Below are 23,435 nucleotides of genomic sequence, written 5' to 3' on the forward strand. Positions count from 1 at the left end.
AGTGAATGAACCGATAACGAATGGAGGAAAATAGCTGTTGTTTTTTAAAAAATACTCTTAACTTTGTTGTTTTATCCGGCTACCTACTGAAGTAAAAGTACTTACGTACTTTTCTTCTTCTTCAGGGTTGGTAAACTCGATTATCGACCTTACTGGTGAACTCGAATAGAAATATACAGGTTATTAGTGACATCGTAACGAAAACTTTGAGGGATGACCATCATTCTGATATCAAGAGTAATTTTCCGTCACAAAAGTGTGAAACTGAAAATAATTAAAAAAAGAACACTGGAATTTTCATGTTCCACTTGATATCAACTAAGAATCATGGTCTGTATCATCCCCCTCAGTACTCGTTATGGTGTTACTAATACCTATACGTACTCGTATGGAGTGTTAGTGAATTATCAAGTGGAATTTCCTCTCGGAAAATTCAAGTAATTTTTAGTGTATTTTTTTATTATTTTCAATGCCGTATGCTTGCGACGTAAAATTCCATTTGATATTAACTCAGAATAATGAGCTGAATCACCCCTCAAAGGTTTCGTTACGATGTCATTAACACCTAGAGGTACACTTCTCTATCCTATACAGGTGTTGTCACAGCATATATAGCGGTATTTCAATCATCGCATTTCCAAATATAATATGTAAATGTACGAAACAACAATACGATTAAAATTCTATTAGAATAAGAATAATAATAATAATAATAATAATAAAATAAATTTATTCCCAGTAACACTTTACATTTGCTGTAAGAACTAGGTAATTATGACTATTACGAATACGGGCAAAAGGAAATGGCTCAGCTTGTGCTGTGATGGAGCCATGCTATGGCGCTATTACACGATAAATCTAATAATTGATGAACATAAAAGCTAACACAGACATCCTTTCAGTTTATTCGATAAACTGAACTGTAACACAGAACGGTGCTTGCGCATGTTTACACGTCAGGCGCACTCGTTACTTTACGCTCTATAGCTGACACTTGCTATTGTTTATTTTAAAGGCACACCCGACTCTTGCCACAAGGGGCAGAAGCTTCTTTTTTTGTTTCGCGAGACGCATCAAAACGTACCACCTCGGGATTAAAAAGGCTACGTTGCAATACTTGCAATTCATATAAAAAGTAATATTGCCAATTGTCATTTGTTCGCATTCCGCACTTTCTTTTATATGCAGGTCTATGAAGATATTAGACACATACCTAGATTTTATACCTATTGTTTTTCGTGTAGATTTGGGTACTTCACGAAAATTTTTTTTGGAAATTTCTAAGTTTTAGCCATCAATTAGCAAGTTCTTAACACTGTCATCAAATTCTTTGAATATTCGCTTTCACTGCACAGAGTGATGAGCACATAACCATCCAATCCGGCCAGATCTAAGAAACAGTTATTCACACAAAAACACCACATACTTAGCTCGATTCTGCGTATACATTTAATGAAGTCGCGTAATGAACGGCTAGTAGGGAAAGTGTAGAGTGGCTTTCAATTAATCACATAAATCGGCGCGGGAGTGGCAGTAATACGTATGAGGGAAATAAACTATGCGTAGGGTCACTGGCGCCTATACGGTACCTGATGAGGCTTGACTACGTTTAGTTTCCTCTACATAGTGTGATAATACTACTGCTCTCAGTTGGGAAGGTGCTCGATGTAATCAAACTTCAGCAATTATCTTGAATAATCTTATACATATTTTGTAAATCAATGTTAACTGTCCACTATTCGTTCCAGAATGCCGCAACCGACCAAAATTCCCGCCCCCGACCTTTTATAAAAAAGGCGGGAAAAACGTTCCTCTTCGAAAAGAAGAAATCAAAAATCAAAACAAAAGAAATTAACTGCCAGTGACAAAATACCAATAATAAAGTCGTGACACAAATTCACGACTTTTTCCGGCTGTTATTAATTTATTTAATCTAATTATCATAAAATAAACATACGGACCCTAACAATAGGCTGTGGTGGATAATTTTTTAGTCATAATCATTTATTGCAAGTCACAGTTTTACATAGGTGATATTCAGGATATGGTTGATGGATATGGATATGTTAGGTACATTGTGACGCCCTGATAGGACACAGCAACTTGAGCATAACATTTGTTAAGTGGTCAGCTTATTCATACAATAAGCTATATACAATTTTCTATTTATCTGACTTATTATATTTATGTTATGAGCCTCTGAGGGCGTTCACTGCTTGGCCGTTGATTACGTGGTCGCTAGTATTCTAGAATGAAATACTTTTCACCAAAAGATCGTTCAAACTTAATTCCACCAATTTTGGGATATAATTGTGTTCATAAAGCCCCCTACAGCGTAGCTATGATTCGATCTTTTGGTGCCGCCTCGTTTGACCTGGTTTAAACAAAATATGTTATGTTTTTTACTTGTTAAAGAATAGTTTCTGACTAATACTTACTACCTAACCTCTAAACAAGAAACAAACAAACAAACAAACAAGAAACATTTATTGAGAAGCTGTGTAAGTTCTTCAAAATAAAGCCAATCACTGAGTTAAATACACGCCTAGCTTCTATTTCAGATTACCTAAGTAAGTAATCTAATCACTTCATAAATAATCCGCTATCCCTATATTAAATAAGCTTAAACAAAATAATCGATATTCAACAAGTGCAAGTGACGTAACCTAACACCGGAACAAGTTAATAGGAACTAGTATTTCCTACCAGTTACAAACGGACGGGGCTACTTTTCCTCGCACAATCTTATAAATAACTAGCTACATGTTAGCACGAGGTTATAAACCCTTGCTTTCCCTGGCCAGCCGCCATTAAAATGTTATTAAATGATCAATAACACCGGTTCGGAATCAGATAGAAAATATTGTACTTATTGGTTCGTTCAGGTGATTGCTTGATATTTTATACTTATGTGCGCGCATTATAAATGGTACTAACCTAACCCAACTAATGGTACATAGATAATTAGTTTTTCTTTTTTAATGCGTCTGCCGGTTTTTTACATCGGTGGGAAATAGGCGTTACTTCATGTATGTTAAAAATTAAAAGATACATGCATAATTTGCTACCGTGGTAAGCAGAGACTGTGGCAATCCCTTTGCTTCAATACTTAAATGCTGACATTAATATAATATATTAAAAGCCTGTAGAAAATACGGCTCAACATAAAAACAAAAGAGAACGTAACTGTTAAAAAATAAAAGTTTAGTCGTTACAAACAAATAATTAATTATAATGATTGTTTGCTATTAAGTCCTTTGACGAATGTGTATCCTATTAATTATCGAACACGTAATATTATTAACTGATATATTTTTTTAAATACGCAATCCTTGCCAAAGTCGCAAAGTAAAAGTACGTCATTTGCCTCGGATGGCATTCGCAACTTGGCCGGATTATAAAGGTGCATACCGACGACATTAGTGTTAAGACATTAAGCTAGATTGATAGAGCCATTTCCCGGAGTCCGTAGCATGCTTCCCAGAGCCGGATCACTCTCTCCGATCTGTGACACATCCGTGCTATTGACCTGGCACCCCAGTCTTACCCGACCTGTAATAAATAAGCGTTTATTACTAGTTGCATAGTATATCTTTATTGCTAATTAGTAACTTCTGTGTGTGATTCGCATCTCTAACAGCCGGGTTGATTAGTAAATTAACTTTACTCAGTAAGTAAGTAGTAAATTTTGATTGCTCATCCGATTTCGAAGTGAAGAGAGAAGCCTTTGCCCATCATTTATATGTATGAAAAATACATCAAAAATCATTTTATATTTAACATAACTTAGAAAATTTTCGACATGATGATATCGCATTAGGTAGGTACCTATGTTAAGGCAGAAGGGACTCAAAGCCTTATTCGAATTTTATAAAGCGTGACGTGATCTCTTTATTCTTTTTTCTTAATTCTTTTTTTCTAAGTTTATACTTACGCAATCACGCAGTTAAATGACGCGTCGAAATAAGTATCTATGCACGTTCATTGAACTTTATTATAACTCATCATCTCTTCAGCGTTATCCCTTTTACACGAGTTACGTTTGAAAATTTGTCATTTACTAAGCCTGAAGATTTGAAAGGTCACACATCAATTTTAGGCAGAAATTTAAAAAACTCTTCCAGATTTTTATATTGGCCAATAACCCGACAGAATTAAGTTGATAGCACACGTCAAACGGATTGCATATGAGCGAGATGCCTATTTTATTTACCCGGGTTATTTTTTCATACTAATATTAGGTGTCTGCAGGAATCGAGGCAATTTTTTTTAAGTAGTTATAAAATACAAATCTTGATAAACACAATAAAGTACAACTATTTATTTGACCCTTTAACATACCTAGTTCTTAATTATTGGATCTTTTTCCGGCTCACGATCCGGAGGTCCCGGGTTCAAATCCCTGTGGGGACACATCACGAAAATCACTTTGTGATCCCTAGTTTGGTTTAGTTGGACATTACAGGGTGATCACCTGATTGTCCGAAAGAAAGATGATCCGTGCTTCGAAAGTCACGTTAAGCCGTTGGTCCCAACTCAATAGTAACCCTGACACCAGGTTGGTAATCCACCTCACAACCCACACGATAGAAGAAAAAGAAGATTCTTGTGAAACTTGATTTTTTTTATTTGCCCATTCGGGCAGGCAGAGGGAACTTAGCCCGTACAGCCTAATTGCGAAACTTGATGAGCAGGACAAACGTCAAAACGGCCATCTTAGCGTGCCGCTAGTATTAAATAAGTAGTGTTAGGTAAGTACTGCGATTTCGTGGAAATATCACGCAACATAATCTTCACCATGGCAACACCTTGACCCATTACTGAAGCCAACCAGTGTCATCTCTGCCACAGACTCAATAAACCGACAATGTATTTTTTATAGAACCAACCTTGATGTTAAAGGCATTCGGTTTCGGTAGAAGAGCTGCGGTTTTTGTCAACACGCTCGCTAGCGTCTGCGGCTAATATGGTTATATTTTATGGTTACCTACTTGCTGCGAAAAAACATATCTTATAGGTACTTAGGTACAGTCATGATGTATATACCCACTTTAGGACTCTGTCGCACTAACATATTTGACATTTAGTGGAGACTTACAGTTCAATTTGTCAAAAAAGTTAATGTGACATGGTACCAAAGTGTATAATGCTCGTGACCGTACCTAAAAGTCTTATTTTTTGCGAGTAATGATTTAAATGTTGCTTCATTTTTCTAGCTAGTACCTACAAAGTACTTTATTTCTATTACTGAAACTACTTACTACTACCTTGTTTGTAAAATTTGAATTCGCTTATAATCTTCTTCTACCATGTGGGTTGTGAAGTTGATTACCAACCCCATCAACCCAACCAAGGTTACTATTGAGCCGCCAAAGGCCCCTGTCATGGCTCATGGGACGACTACTAACTTACATCAGTAAGTAGTATCCGGGACCAAAGGCTTAACGTGCCTTCCTTGCACGGATCACCTTTCTTTCGGACTATCAGGTGATCAGCCTGTAATGTCCTATAAGCAAAGTAGGGATCACAAAGTGATGTGTCCCCACCGGGATTTGAACCCGGGACCTCCAGATCGTGAGCCCAACGCTCAAACCATTGGACCACGGAGGCTGTTATAATTAAGTACCGATTTATTACATTGTTACCTATATGTGATTTGAAATACTTATTCCACAACTATCAAGTACTATTAAACAAAACTACTAGTTCCAAACCATTATTGATTATATTTCAATAAGATTAAGATAACATTTTACAATAGTCTCAATGTGCGGTAAGAATAAGATCTGTCAAAGTATGTAAACTAGTTTTGTGACGTTCATTAGCATAGTGATGTAGTCTATATTAAGTCGATCCATTCTTGTCTATCAAATAATACCTACGTAGTTCTGAATTCAAATTCTTATATGTACTTATACGATAAATCTAATAATTGACAAATATGGAAATTAGTAGGTATGTTTCTCGAGGTACAGGTCTACAGGTATAGGTACCTACTTAAGTATAAACATAAAAAAATACTGTTTACGGTCTGAAAGAAGGCCAGCCGTAAATCACAAGATTAAAGATCGGTCTACATATATTTGCACTCTTATCAGAGATTTAAAGCTAAAGCTGTGCGTACATTACGGACTTTTATATGCTCCGCCGAGCACATCGCGACCAGAAATTAATCTCCCTTTAAAAACTAATCACGTTATAACAAGCGAAGTATTCGATTTGCGTAAAAAAATCCGCGATTAATCGGAGCGAGCATCGAGATTGCATCAATATTTATAAAGATGGCGGGCGGTGCACCGGCGCACGCGCATACCGCCGCTGCACCTCGCGACTGCAGCGCGGGAAGTGCCGGCGTTCGACATTCAATTTATATTTACTTTTCTAATAATCACCCAGTATTTTAAGTGAAAGTGGCGTTATTATTTTAATAATTAATCCCATTTAACGATAATCGATTTCACGAATGAATTTAAACAATCGAAACGAACATACCGAAGTAATTCCTAGTGATAGTGCAGTGAAAACTGAACCAGAAATATGGAATCTTTTTATGATGTCGTCAGGACGTTAAGCAGGAAAACCTTGAAACGGAAAAAAAAGGTAGAAAAACACAACAATATAGTATATCATCAAGCCTGTATCCCTGAAAGGGTAGGCAGGGGTGTACCTATAGCTATATAATCGTACTCCTCATAATTTAAGTCCCATGTAATAGGGAACCATGAAAACCTGGGGGGTTAAAATGGCCACATCGAAGCAATTCATCTGAGAAAGCAATATTGCAATTTGACATTTGCGCATATAAAAGTAAGTGCGCAATGCAAACAAATGTCAAATAGCAATATTTCTTAGTTGAATTCTTTCGATTTGGCCATTTTAACCCCCCTGGCATATAAAGCGTATTGATTTATTATCTCTACTTCCTTTTCCTTACATCTATTTCCTTACATTTTCTCATTCTCACTCGTTAAATTAGCTAGATATTCAATTGAATCAGTTTTAGATAAGTCTAAGTACCTACGACAACTGAACGTTGCAATATAATGTTATCCGTTGCATCTTTACTGTTTTTTTTTTCATAGAAATGACATTTATTCTCTACTTTTTATTGGACAGTTATCTAATAATTACAGTATAAGCTGTGTAGGTATAATATATAAACATAAAAAACTATAAAACAATATTAGGTAATAATATATGACAAGATAATTGAAAAAATAAGTAATTTATAATTACGAGTATTAATTGCTTATGAGACAGAGGATCTAGCACCAGTAGCGAACTTCAGCTAAAAATACTTAGATACCTTATGCAATTTAACCTTTAATTGCAAATATTCTTAAAAGCCAATCACTCTATCGTTACTCTTTCAACCTCCCTCAAATCTATTTAAAAAAAAGAAAGATAAACATGAAACGGAATATCTCAGGAAATATGCCGGTATGTCATAAACGGCTCTTCCATCCAGCAATTACCGCGGTATCCGCGAAAAGAAAAGAGATAGCGTGCGTGCGCCGGCGCACGAAAGCGTGTCTGCGTCCGACTGAATGAATAACATTGTCTGTACCACCATGCTGTGCTTAACTGTCCATATATTGCGATAAATACATAATAAATACGTTATACTGATTAGCCAACAAGTGTTTGGACACGGAATATGGCTATTTAGTATACTTATTATTATACAAACGTAAGCTTTAACAGCCTGAACGTCCCACTGCTGGGCACAGGCCGCCTGCCATGAACTGTTATTATGATTAACGTTGACGTCCACGTGAAGAAGCGAAAACAACTTCTGCAATGTTCATAGGATTAGCACATTATTCGAGATTAAAAATCTCCAAATTAAAGCAAAGATTTTGAAAAAAAACCTACCTATGCGAAATTTGTATTATGTAGTCTATTTTGAGCAGAGCTAATCAATCAAACGCCTGAATAGCTGTTATTAATTGTTGGTAAAAATGTAAAAAAGGCCACATTGAATCAAGTTTTTTCGAAATAGCTCATGAAAATCCGAAAACAGATTTATATACATGTTCGTTGGCGGAGTTCACTAATATTAGTCTAAATTATTTTAGTAAATAGATTGCATACATTGTCGTTTTGGATTATCTGTAATGACTATGTATATGTGAAATAAATAAATAAACAAATTTATCTAAAAGATCAATATTGCTTTTTGACATTTGTTAGCATTGCTTCAATCAATCACACAAGTACAGCGTAGGGTATTCTTCTTTATTGTTAAGACCAATGATGAAAGTGTATCAGGATCGAAACAAATGGAATTACATAGTCTCTGCCTACCCCGGTGGGAAATTAGCTTATGTATGTATTTATGACCAATGACATACAGATAACGGTTAACCCGCAACAGTGCCTCGATTTAAATAAAATTATAATAATATTCAATAGACATCGATTATTCAATGCACTCTCATATATTTAATATTTATGATATTACGCGTAAAATAGAATAATCAAATGGATTCATAACAATTATGTAGAGTTAAATTTAATATATTTAAGTAGATACAATATTAATTGCGTGGTATCTCTCTTTCTGAGCGAACTTTCCACATGCAGCTTAACACAGAATGTTTTGCAAGGACCTATTTAATGTCCTTGTATGTATAATAATGTTATTGCTCGTTGTGGCTGGGCCCTCTCTTGCGGCCTTCTGATGGCTCTACCCCGATAGAAATTGATTGCTCTATTATGTAAATTATAACTGTAACTAACCCACTATGTTAACATTGTTACAGGTGCAACCGAAACCGACCACAAATGGAGTCACAAAAGAGCGCGTCACAGAGAGAGAAAGAGAGACAAGAGAGAACAGAGAATCCAGAGAGTCGAGGGATTCGAGGGAGATGCGCGAAATACGCGAGAGTAGAGAGTCACGGGATGAGACGGAGCACGCAGAGCGACGGGCCCAGACGTCGTCGCCGATACCGCGCGACAGGGAGAGAGAGAGGGAGAGGGACAGAGAAAGAGATATGAGAGACGAGAGGAGAGACCAGTCCACCCCGCAACACGACGGCAGGCATCCGCTGCTGCAGTTCGCTGTGGATCACTTCCGACAGAGTCCTGAGTGAGTAGCTTTTTTGACTGTATTACCGCCATCTAGTTTAACGTTACGAAAACAAGGTTCTTCAGGCAGTTTGATAAAATAAGTAAAGACAAAGTGCGTCTCATCCGAAGGATCGTATAACATAGTTTTGACATCAAAGAGTGAATTGAGGAAGTGCGATAACCACTAGGTTAAATTGTGAATATTGAAAGCTCGTCATAGGTTACGAGAAGGAAGTGAACATAATTTTATATTTTCACAATATTTAGTGATGTCATACTTAAAACACATAATAACGGGTTCTTACCGCGTTTAAATGGGGATATGAGACTCCCGATATTTCGACACTGTGCTGCGTGTGCTGTGTGTGTTTCGACTTTGTGTTTTAATTATGATAATGGCCCCGATTCTTGCAGACACCGCCTAATTTTATTTTAAGTTATATCCGTCATTTTCATATCCGTCGAAAAGGAAAGGGACGGGTGATTCACAGCTCTTAATTTTAGGAAGAATGAGTAAATGAATGAATAACCCGGGCGAATCAAAAGGTACGTCGCTGGTATGCAATCCGTTTGACGTGCTGTCTACTTAACTGTGTCGGGTTATTGACGGATGTAAAATTTTTAGACGGTTGGTTTAGATTTGTGCTTAAAATTGACGTGTGTTCCATAAATTTTATGCTTGTCGATTACCCGTCCCTTTCCTTTTCGGCAACAGTGCATCGTATCAACAGTGGCTGCAAGTTGTCTTTGATTACTTGTGGCTCTGCCCACCCCATTAGGGATTACGGGCGTGAGTTTATGTATGTATGTATGTTCCTTTTCGGCGGATAAGAAAATGACAGATATAACTTAAAATAAAATTAGATGGTATTTACAGGAATTAGCACCAATAACCGCGTAAACTTAAAACGATGTCATACTTCCTTGATACTTTCGAAATTGTGTCATAATGTTTCTGCGGGGTGGTTAAAAGTAATCGAATAAACTAGGATCGCAAAAGGTACTAATACATACTTATCTAAACATTTACTTACCCAATTTACTTAAAAATTAACAACGGTTCTTATTGAATTTAAATTAATTCTTGACACTTAGCAACAAGCTGTAAAGAAAAGTAATCATTTGGCTCGTATGATAGGTTTGCAGCCAAACAATTTGTTATGCGAGTGTAGCAAGACGAAGCACGCTACTTGTCACGCTCCTGTTACCTCGCAATAACAAAATGTCGAACGAAAGTTCCGAAATTAAATTGAAAATAACTATCGTGTCAAACACATATCAAATACAAATATATTCTGTAGGTAGTATAATGTAAAACCGAATGAAAAGGTCCTGATTTTTTATGTCTTTATTAACTTATCGAGAATGGATATAGATTATACTTCAGGGGGTTAAAATGGCCACATTGAAGCAATTTATCTAAGAAGCAATTTGACATTTGCACATATAAAAGTAAGTGCGCAATGCAAACAAATGTTAAATAGGCCATTTTAACCCCCCAAATGAACGAGTAAAAAATACAATTCCAACTGAAAAGTTGAATATTTTTACTGTTCTTTGAACTCAATTTTGTGTCGTGTTATCTTATTTCCTAATAAATAATATTTACGAAGATTATAAATCTTCTAAGCACTTATAGTTTTTATGGCTTTCAATTCAATTGCAATTTTGTAAACTGTCGACACTTTGTAATGGCTATATGAAAGTTGTACATATCTGTTACTACAGTTGATTTGATGTCTTATGATTACAGACCCTTAAATAACGAGAGGTTGAGGTTTATGATACATCCATTTTACCTTGCCTTGCATTGTTTTCACTTTCTATAACGACACGGAATGACACCCCGAGACATCTGTCATTAGAGATCACCATCACACGACTCATCCCACCAAGTCATTATCTCAATTACATGATTATAAAACCATACGATTGTAATAAGCATCCAATTAGTGAACGTATAATTTGTTTTTTAAGTAGCAAAAATACGATGTGCAATTTGAGTGTAATCGATTTTTTTCGACCGCCAACGAGTCTGTTTAGCTACAACGCAACCCTGCCAGCGCCATCTAGTATGTTGTGGTGAAACTAGTTGTGCTTTACTTTTACTAACCAAGTGAAGAACGTTCACTTGCATGCCATTACTTAGCTTAGTAAGCAAAACCACATAATAAACAGAACTAAAAGTAAAATCAATAATGTTCAATATTAGCTAATATCTGAGATCAGACATGACTAGTACCAGTGTTTCTTAGCTATTGTTCTATTCTAAGAGGGAAAGAAAAATGCACAATGATTTATTGATATCCCGCAACGCCATCTGTTGAACATTTTCAATTAATTTGGACATTAAGACAAAAACTAAACTCAAGACCAAAAGTTGAAAACAAAATAATGCAGAATTAAAATTTAGAACATGCTATTATCTAGTTATCTAGATTTATATAATCCAGACGTAAGTGTTTTGCAAAAATCTTTTTCACTAAAACATGGACCCTATAGGGCACAGCAACGTTGAAGGGAAGAGAGGAAGTGTGTATTAAATTAAAACTTATCATTTAAAATTTCGTCTACAGTATAATAGCTCTTTTTAATTAGCATTGTTTTTAGATTTTTTATAAATAAATTAGTTTTAGTTTCATCTCTTAAGTAATTTGGGAGCTTATTATATATTTTAATGGACATTGCTAATGGGCTCGTCTTATTAAGTGCCTATTGACTTTTTTATTTTGACATCAATATTAAAAGGGATTATTTTCTCGTCGGACGATGTTAGGTACATCGTATAATATATCTGATAACGGGCGTGTGTGATCACAAATGACGAGTCATTAAACAAGATGGCTACCGTTCAACAAACACAAGTCATCTGCTGATTCTAGATAACATAGAACCTCAAACATTTGGGTTCAATCGTTGCTTAACAAAAGAATGGCGGTTGGTTCGCCAATCTCCATTGTTAGAAACATTCGCGCCACAAATTGTATTGAATTAAGTCAACAGTTTTTCACTTTGAATGAAAGGAAATCTAACATTTTGTGTAGGTACATCGTCAGGTTGAATTTAACAACGAATGTAATAAACCACTACACCACACTCGTCATACCACCACAGTTAGTTACAAAACCGGAAATAGTATTGAAAGTAAAGGCTAAAGGCGAGTTTGTTACGCGAATTTGCTGCGCGTATTTGCTCTAAAAAAATATGAACTAGAAAGTTCAGCAAAATAATATGATACCTAATGTATTTTAATACCTACGGATTAACTTTGGCAACAATTTTAATACAAGGCGGCAAAAAGAATTATCAAACTTGAAAATTAGTGATGTGACATCTTCGCTGTCCCATTCGATCGATTTTGATTCATCTAATAGTTACACAAAACATGCTCTCCACCGGTCACGGAAAACAAAGAGGAACATAAAACGACAAATACCTGCATATTATAAAACCAAAGAGAAATAGAAAGAGTACAAGAAGAAAAAAAACATTCAAAATGTTTTTCGTTTGTTTTTATGGTTATTTTTCTGATCAAATTATAATAATTGGTGGGTAATGCAATTACAGTGCAACTAACAAACAAAAAACCCTCATCAAACATAACACTCAGAAATATTTTCACGATAGTTTTCAACTGCACACTACTCAAATATTTGTAATAGCTGTAAGATTAAATCGCTCACGATCGATCGACTGTAATCAGATTTAATGCTCGATCGCTACTAATTGTCTGTCGCTAATCTGAGTAGTCGATACCTGCCACACGTCGCGATACACTTCACCAAGCGTAACTTATTTCTTTTTTTTTTGAGGTTTTCTAATTTCAATAACTCATCGCTCATTCATGTCTGTCATCATTAACCTATTTTGTGAATATCGTATAAATCAAGGCTGTATGGTCCTCAGATCTTTGCCTACCTTATATAAGGCGAATTTAAACAACAACAACATAACAAAATTCACATCGGCAAATAAAATAGGTAAATAGTAACTTGTCTGTGCCGAACGAGTTATGATATTGTATATTTGGCCTTAATTTTGTGAAAATTCACTGAAAAAAGATACATTGAGGTATCATGTTGATTTTACCTTTAACCTACCGAAAAAAGTAATCAACTCGATTGTATTGAATCACTCATTCGAACTATAATTGTAATTAACTTGATCAATGAATTGTGATTAATCAATCATAATTACCACTTGCGGCACTCAAACTACATAACTTTTTTAGCTTAATAAGGCAATTACAATAATGTTAAGCGCTCAGCAATTAATCCGTAATAGTAATGAACCTGAACTTTAATTAAAATAATAATAGGTGGCAGCTGTAATTCATAGTTCAGTTATTTGAGTAAGTACAATAGTGCGCGGAAAAAGCGCGGTGCTGCCATATTAGCATTGAATACGGGAGTCGTAGGAACATTCTTTACTTTACACTTTTTCTGTTTTTGCCAATGACTTTCCTAGGGCTGATCCTAATTTTTGCTTTTCAATGCTTAATAAAAATATTATAAGAAAGTGTTATTTTGAATCGATACTTTATTTATCTAGTTAGGTACGACACAACGAACAAAGTTCATCTGCAATAATATTATAAACTCAGTCATGAAAACTATAATTGATTATTATACTTTGTTATATATTGTAATTTTATTCATTCAAATTGTGAATGATTCTGAATATAACTAGATAAAATAATTTGCTAATGTTTAAATAGGTATAAATAAGACAAGCCAATCTAGTCAATATAGTAGAAATTATCATATTTTATCATAGATAGCGTAACTAAATCTGATTGACTTTACAAAATCACGTATATAACATAATGGTACATAGGTATTATAGACTTGGGGGCCTGTTGTATTTCCTAATGTTTATAGTCCTAAAGTCGATTTTCTGAACATCATTTTCCTAATATTTAATTGTACTAATGTTCGATCATCCTAAATATTGATTATCCTACCGTAATACTTGTCCTAATATTCTTTAGTTCTAATATTAATGTCCCTAAAGTTTGAAATTCCGAATTTTTCATTCCCTATATGATCTATTTGACATATTTTGGTTAGTTGTGACCATCGAGGCCCGAAGGGCCGAGAGGCGGCGGTGAAGATTTGTTTCGTAACGACAGCAGTCACGGGTGCGAGCGAAGCGAGCACGGAAATTCGCGGCACCCCGACACTGTAGATATAGGTTACGAAGGCTGTATGGCAGGGGGCGAGCAAAGCGAGCCCCCTGCCATATAGCCGAGTGGGTTAGGTTACTTGTGACCATCGAGGCCCGAAGGGCCGAGAGGCGGCGGTGAAGGTTCTCTATTGTATTCCCTAAAATTTCTTATCCTACTTTTTATTTTCCTTCACATTTTATTTAGGACTATACATTTTAGGAATATAAACGATTGTAACTATGGACATTAGGGCTTACCATCATTAGGATGAAAAAAAATAGGGCAATGAACACTAGGAGTTAACAAAATTGGACTAGGATCATTAGGACATTCCATACTTAGGACTAAAATGTGAAGGAAAATAAAAAGTAGGATAAGAAATTTTAGGGAATACAATAGAGAACCTATAGACTTACCATGATACTGATATAATGTATAAATGTTTATGTGGGAAAAATATAACGTTAAAAACTGCATTGATCTTATGGTCAATATTAATAAGAAATTAAATCATTTGATGTGTCGAAAACAACGTCGCTGTCAAAAAAAGTCTAGGTTCATCCGTGTAAAGTCTAACTATGTCCAGTCTAGACCATACCACACCCCGGACACTTCATACAAACTACCTCGTTTTACATAGACACTACACATTGACGTTATCGTATACGCGCATCTGTGTGTGTGACGTCTGCCGCCATACGATTCAAGTCTAAACTATGTTCGAGGGGGGGTGAGGTAAACCTAGCTCAGACTGGTGGAGAGCGGAGAGTTGCCGTTCTATACGTAGTATTATTCCTTATTCTATGTTCATACTGCGTCTTCTTACGCCCGTCATTGACTGCATGTCCTGTGAGAAAGGGAAGAATTGTAGAACATCTATAAACCGCAGAATGATGTCCTGGTTAATTATACCTATTATTTTTAAAGAATCAGTGTCACAATACACAGATCTAAGTCAAAACTGGGCTCTGGCCCACTTTCCACGTGGTGTCGCTGATGTGAAACATCTCGCTTATTATATCACAATGTGGGTAACTGTATCAGGGGCTATCGCTGACCATACACCTTCCGTATTTGTAAAATATTATTTTATTTTAAAAGAAGAAAGAGGTAAGGAGCAATTATTAATTACTAAAGGTGTCTACTTATCATTTTTACGTAAGGATTTTAAATGAATCGTTGGTAGACTTTTATAATACATACATACATAAATAGCCTATATACGTCCCACTGCTGGGCACAGGCCTCCCCTCATTCAACCGGAGTGGGTATGGAGCATACTCCACCACACTGCTCCACTGCGGGTTGGTGGAGGTGTTTTAACGGCTAATAGCCGGAGCCAATGGCTTAACGTGCACTCGTATACTTAATACTTATTAATGTTAGGACGACACCACACGAATCCTTCGAACCATTGATAAAACAAATCAAAAGAGATGGTAACCCACATTCTCAATATTCAATAGTACAAGTTCCTAGTGTGATCACACCTTTCTACTTTTATGGCGGTCCCAACAATTAGACAATGACATCGGCAATGTTCGTGTCAGTACAGCAATTCTTATTGAATACGGTTCTCACATAGGCCGGCCATTACGCGACCCACATCATGAGGGAAACAGACGCGAATTTTCGTAAGAACTCTAGTTGGGCAACTAAGACCACAACAATGCGCCGTAAAGGCGTTCCGAAAAAACGCAGCCCTAGTTATAGTTAGTAGAGAGACGAGCACTCGCGCAGAACGTCGGCCCATCAGTCGGGGGCCCGCTACCTTCGAGATGCGCTGCTCCGCTGCAGCTCGCCTCAAGCGGAGGATGCAAGTATCCCAACTCCTGTGCTTCCCTGTTTTAAAAAGTTAATTCTTAATACTCTGTGGTGAAGTGTTTCAGTGATTACGCGCCAGGATTTGAGTTTGGAACGTAGATACCTATTTGTTTTTTCGTTAGGTACCTTTTTGGCTATCTCGAGCGAAAGTTCTATGAAACGTGCGAATTTTTGAACATTTTGTGTGCTTTTACTCGAAATGGCGCAATGTAACATTCAATTCCAGTCGTGTAAATATTGCAGCGTTCACATTTTTATTTATAGCTTATTTTTTAAACACGGAAAACAATACCTGAATCTCATAAACCTATAAATAGAGTTTAAACTTAAATGATAATAAAATGATCATTCTTTATAAAAAAGCTAAATAAAAACTAATCTGGGGCTTTACCAGTTTAACATTTTAATCAAATGATATAAGGAAGCAAATTCGACATACATGTCGCGATTTACACAAGTCAATGTAGAGGCTTACGTTCGACAGGGGTAATGAAATGCAAAATAATTCGTTATCGGTAATGAGTTTTCGCTTTCGCTGATCGACGCTGGTTTCGGGCAGTGTGTGATCGACCGCCGGCCCGATATGGCCGCGTCGGAGCCCGATCAGACTGAAATGTCGGGCGACAGTCTGTCCAGCGACGACGGTGAACAACCCGATGATGAGCTGGTCAACAAAATATTGTGAGCGCTTTTAAATTTAGACCCGCGTAGCGTAGATTGTTAATTCGACAATACAAAAGAAAACAAAAAAGATTTTATATTCATCGATTTTATTTTTTGTTTTTATTTTTTTTAAACGTGAGATAAGTATCTTGGAATTATATTATACAGCCTTGCCTAGTCTGTAACAGTGATATTCTGACAATGTTTTGTGATGTGAATCTCGAACGGTGATAAGTGCAATTGGTCCAAATGAAAGTGTTTTACGAGATCTTACTTGCAGTTTACTGTTTGTTTGATATCTGTCATCACTTTTGATTTAAGAATCGAAAGTTTGTGTATTACTTTCGTGGGTTGTGTGCGTGTGAATATCAAGATTTTCTTCAAACAACACAAATGGATGGTCCTATTGTTGTAACACTCGTTGGTTCATTAACAATTTCCCTATCCGAAGGTTCACTATAAGTACCTAATTAGACTCAAAACAAGGCGATATGCAGTAACTAACATTAAAAAAAAAAAAAAAAAAAAAAAAAAAAACCTTATACTTAGTAATAAGTAATATAATCCTGTAATCAACTTCGTAGTTCTCGAGACATGCAACGAAAAGAATGTCTGTCAACTCTTTTGCACAATAGACGAGCAATTAGCAGTCTTGTAGAATCTACGCTCATCTTTTGTAATAAGTATGTGTCTTTTAATATCTAGCTCGCTTATATGATCCCACTACTGGAAAGGGCCTGTCCTTAATCCCATAATCTTTCCAAATATGAAAGACCTCGGTTCTACCGGAACTTGAGCCAATTCCAAAAATTTTATTAATAGCAACACTTTAAGCCATGGATGTTTTTAATAATGTTTAAATTGTAAGTACATAAAACCATTCTTGTTATGTTCCATTTTATGTTATTATGATTTAATGAGTAAAGGGAGAGTAGTGAAGGGAGGCAGAATAACAGTAAAACCCTTCACAAGTGCAATATACGCGCGAAATCTTTTCCGCTGTTTCCCTTGCGCGGTAACAGCCAACAGCATGCTGCGCAAACAGTAATTAGTCACGGCGCATGCGTGCCGCGTCGTATGCGCACACGCCGTGCGTAATGCTAACTTCAGCTTACGTTACATGCCATTTGCATCTAGTCTTCCGTTGTCCTGACAGGTATACTGCATTACGTGGCTTGCGACGGTAGCTTTATGTTATATGCGCATTAAAACGCTGTTATTACCGTATGGCATGTTTGTTTTCTGAAGGCGTGGTCTAAGTGCGTCAATCATTTCATGCTTATTACATTCATTCGTTGCATCTATGCTGTTCTAGGAGTCATTAAAAACGTAGAACACGTTCAGGGGGGTTAAAATGGCCACATCGAAGCAATTCATCTAAGAAAGCAATATTGCTATTTGACATTTGTTTGCATTGCGCACTTACTTTTATATGCTCAAATGTCAAATTGCAATATTTCTTTCTTAGATGAATTGCTTCGATGTGGCCATTTTAACCCCCCAGTATCCTATCCATGTTTAAGATTTCGCATCAACAGTAGCCTGTTGTTTTTGAGGGATTACATGTGTGACTTTAAAATGTATGTATTACTGATCAACCCATCGCCCATATTGATCTCCCTAGCACTATCCCGTTCACAGGGTCCGCTTACGTAACCTTATTTTATTATTTGATAGTCCTGTTTTTACGGATACGACTGCCTGTCTGACCATCCAACCCGAAAGGAAAACCGGCCCGTTTACAAACCCATCGCATATATGCATCCATCATAAAACAGACATTCCGGACATGAGATAACCGTTACGTAGATTCCAAAATTGATAAAAACACACTTGCTTTAACAACTTTAAAAACTATCAATTAAACTAACTAAACAATTTACAAGTTGTAATTTACAACTCAAACCTCATTTGCATGTATGTAATAGCTGTAAAATTGTAGAAAGAAACAACATTTCTCTATCGTTATTGTACCCTTGTGGCTTTCATTTCTATAAACACTTAGAATAGAATAGAATAGAAAAAGTTTATTATAAAAGGACGCCACACACAAAAAAAAGACAACAACATCATTATCAAATTTCCACTAAAACAATTACAAAAAAGCAAGACGGATGTTTGTCGAAATGACCATAAGGTGGTGGTGGACGTCCTGAGATAAAAGGGCCTCACTCAGCACAAGTCGCGGCGTGAACCACGACGCTTCACTTCAAACTACGACCTCATTTATTAATACGTCAGTTATAATTGCAACAACACAGATTATAAAAGAATGAACACGTACAGAAAGGTAACACTCCGCCCCGCACCAATTCGTATCGTGGGTCGATCTAGATTTACCTCACCCCCTCTGGGTCTTAATTTAAATAGCCGTAGGCCGCTTCTTCTCATATTCATATTCATATTCATTTAATCATTGCAAAGTCACAAGTAGTTAGGTGTTACATACATGGTATTAGGTAAGTACATGTGACGCCCTGCAAGGGCACAGCAACGTAAGAGGTGACAGCAGCTTCATTATAAAAAATATTAGTAAGTAACATAGTTAATTATGAATTAAACAAGTTAAAGGTAGGTAACAAAATCATTATACACTTACAAAATTATTACATAATAATATACATCACAGTCTAAAATACAATGTTTTAAAAATTATATTATTTATTAACTTAAAACTATACAATACAATATTTAAAACTATACAAATTAAATAAAGTACTCAAGGAAATATACAATACATAATTATATACTTACCTAAGCACCCCATCCAACAATCTATCTATCATTAAAAAACTCTTCAATATTATAATAACTTTTGTTTAGTAAGAATAATTTTAATTGTTTTATAAAAGACTTTAAACTTTTTGTGAGGTGGATCACCTACCAACCTCATCAACCCTGATGTCAAGGTGGTAGGTGTACTATTGAGCCGCCAATGGCCCCTGACATGACTCATGTAACGACTACTTACTTACTTACATCAGTAAGTAGTAACCGAGCGCAACGGCTTAACGTGCCTTCCGAAGCACGGATCTTCTTACTTTTGGACAATCGGATGATCACACTGTAATGTCCTAACCAAACTAGGGATCACAAAGTAATATCTGTGATATTTCCCCACCGGGATTCGAGCCCGGGACCTCCGGATCGTGAGCCGCTAATCATCCGATTGCCCGAAAGTAAGATGATCCGTGCTTCGGAGGCTGGTTCCAGCTACTATTTAAATGCTAGACTTTACACGAGCTTGCTTTTTGCGGGGCCTCTGACGGCCCAATCCTGACACTAGGGGACATTGATCTACGGCAGTCGATTGACCGTCTAAATAAACAATAAGTATTAAATAATCTTAATCCGTTTTGAATCATATACTGACCTAATTAGAACTGAATTTAAATAAACAAATAAGCTAAATTATGTATGCACGTGTTGTTATTGCAAATTATAATAATTATGTTACACCCGAGGTTAAAGAATTTAGATTGGCAACTAATCGTAACGGAATGTAAATATATTTATATCGATATCATAATTAATATCCATATTATGTAACAGTTTTCATTGTTGCAAAAGTAGAACTGAATTGAGTGGTTAAAAAGGCCACATCGAAGCAATTCATCTAAAAAGCAATTTTGCAATTTGACATTTGCGCATATAAAAGTAAGTGCGCAATGCAAACAAATGTCAAATAGCAATATTGCTTTCTTAGATGAATTGCTTTGATGTGGCCTTTTTAACCCCCCTGTTATGTGATTTAAAATGTTTATAAAACTTAAGAATGTTGTTAAGTAGATAGATATGTTATTATAACTTTGCCTGTCTAGCAGATTCTTCTCGAAAACTATAAATTGTCCTCTCCTGCGATGCAGTGGCGTAACAATGTTGGTAATTTGGGGCCCGCAGCGAACAACGATAGGGCTTAAGCTATTGTTGATGAATGATGAAATTGATGAATCTTCTAACGTTAACTACGAATCCTGGGCAAATACATTACAGCTACAAAACAACGGACCACCCGGTCTTTTGACAATCTTGCAACGTAAAATTACAGTTAGTTACGTCATTATTTCCAAGTAGAATAATGAATAATAGTTAGTAAATAGGTAGGTATAGGTAACAAAAAGTCGAATTTCAACAAAAAACCACTACCTACTTATAGTAAAAGGGCTGACCAGTTCTTAGAACAGGACTTCCTTATTAATGAACTACTCCTGGGCGGTAAAAAGGCCATATTGAATTAATTCAATCTAAAAAAGCAATATTGCTATTTAACATTACTTGACATTGCACACTTATTTTTACATGCGCAAATGTCAATTTATAATATTGTTTTTGTAGATGAATTGCTTTGATGTGGCCTTTTTGGCCCCAGCACTTAAAGAACTACGTAAATACATACCAACATAAACTTAGTCCTGCAATCCCTAATGCGTTGAACAGAGCCACCTCCCTAATGAGAAGACAGTCCTAGGATGAACTTTATTAACGAATATAATCGTCCACATACCATATTAGAAAGGACAACCCCCCTATCGTCATACATAAATAAGTAACTAACAACTTTTTGTATTATTTAATATTAAACAACATTTTGATGTCGCTTAGATTTAAGGATTCCAATGGTGATGATTCCAGTACAAACCATCTTGTTATATCTGTCATTTTCTTATCCGCTGAAAAAGAAAGGGACGGGTAATCAACAGGCATAAAATTTACGTAACATGCGTCAATTTTAGGCAGAAATTTATTGGCCAATGACCCGACAGAAATAAGTTGACAGCGCATTATTATATCTATCGGCTATTACTAAGATTTCAAGAGTACGAAACGAAGGAAAGAAAAACATTGCAAGTAAGTGTTGGTATTTATATGTAACATAGTGTGCTAATCGCTGTTTTAATTACCGCATTACAGAAATTACACAACGACAGAACTAACATTTGCGGAATAACAAAAAATAAATGTTAAACTTCCCGTACAAAGTGGTTTGCAACACGCATACTAAATTATTGCCTTTCATAAATTAACTTGTTCAACAATGATTCAGCTAATCAATCGAAATTAACTTCATGTTTCACTCATCGGACTTTTCTTTTTGGACATATTTAGGTGTCATTTTCACTAAAATACAGTAGGTATACTTACTAAATGAGGTTAGGTACTTACACTGGATTCTATAGACCAGAGGGGTTAAAAAAGCAACATCGAAGCAATTCATCTAAAAAAGCAATATCGTCATTTGACATTTGCGCATACAAAAGTAAGTGCGCAATCCGAATAAATGTCAAATAATAATTTTTTTTTAGATTAATTAATACGATGTGGCCTTTTTAACCCCCCTGTTCATTATAATAATATAAAAATGTATTTATTTATATTTATGTAATTCTTTATTGTACACATAACAAGGAAAAACAAGACAATTAAATATAAAACAAAATGTGGGCTTATCTCTAAAAGCGGTCTCTACCAGCCAACAGTTCAGTTGAAGATAAGTGTTGAGTTGTGACTGTCTCAAGAAAACATTGGGTTGAGATTCTAACGCATTTTTATCCAATCATAATCGAACAATAAGTTTACCTCTACATAGTTTACTTATCACTTCACACACTACACTTGGTAAGGCGAAAGAATTCACCGTTTCCGTTACACTACAAGCACTCATGCGCAATTATTGTTTCTTGTGCTGTGAAAGAATCAGTTTTGCCATTTGCGGATTTTATTCCTATAGCAAATTAACACGCTATAGGTACGTATAGAATTGTAGATCGCACAGATATTGTACGGCACGACGACTGTCTGTATGTAAGTAGGTTGGGTCTGGATAAATCATGAAATTCTGATTACTAAATAAAGACAGATGTAAAACTAACGAAAAACATTTTCTTTTTTTTTATTTAACTTATTTATATTCTATATATAAAATATTTATATATTAATATTGATTATATATAAATAAACAATCAAGAAAAAAATATAATTAGTCCGACATTTTGTCACGTTTTTCTATGACGCCACAGTGTGCTTTTTCATACAAATACCATTGTAACTTCGTGTTTAGACGTTTAGTAAAAAGTTATTTGACTAGTGGGAAACTAGCCTATTCTAACCATCTATTATTTTATGATGCATTTTCTACATGTGAGTACACTTGTACATAATTTATACATAATTTGTTAACTATTTTCTTTCTTTCTTTAATAATAGTAACAGCAATTACCTATTGGACATTCTCTTCAGTAACGCAGTTAGTAAATTTTGTGTTAATTGATTTGTTGGTCCGAGACGGATTTGCATCGACTTATTCATGACTTAGCACAAAAATTTGAAAGCATACTTGTCTGAATAAGTCTTTACCTTTACTTATTTGACTATTGGTTATTTGAGTTTGTAAGTTTTGTAACACTTCACCTAAGTACATCTTGTCTGTTTTGAGGACAAATTTATTTTAAATATGTACGAATCTATAGGTATGACAAAAAGAATACAACTGCGAATGTAGTTGTACTCTTTTGTACACTGTGTAGTAGATAGGTACCTATTTTTGTTTAAAAAAGTTACATTCTTACCAAATAGGATAAACAACGATCCACAGATACAGGGTGTTAGTAACATCGTGACGAAAACTTTAAGTGACGACATGAACACATAAAATATCATGATCGTGGGACGGAAAATTCCACTTGATATCAACTGAGAATCATCGTCT

At 35.7% G+C, this 23,435-nt stretch overlaps 1 protein-coding gene across 1 annotated transcript in view; it reads left to right on the forward strand.

The window, feature by feature from the left end:
* LOC126369289 (unconventional myosin-XV) overlaps nucleotides 1-23,435 on the forward strand; it is a 140,265-nt gene that overhangs the window by 107,670 nt on the left and 9,160 nt on the right. Inside the window, exon 22 of the mRNA XM_050013646.1 lies at nucleotides 8,766-9,094. Within this exon, the coding sequence (XP_049869603.1) occupies nucleotides 8,766-9,094 (329 nt within the window). The remainder of the gene's footprint in view (nucleotides 1-8,765; nucleotides 9,095-23,435) is intronic.

This window comes from Pectinophora gossypiella, chromosome 8 (assembly GCF_024362695.1).
Source record: "Pectinophora gossypiella chromosome 8, ilPecGoss1.1, whole genome shotgun sequence".
Taxonomy (NCBI): domain Eukaryota; kingdom Metazoa; phylum Arthropoda; class Insecta; order Lepidoptera; family Gelechiidae; genus Pectinophora; species Pectinophora gossypiella.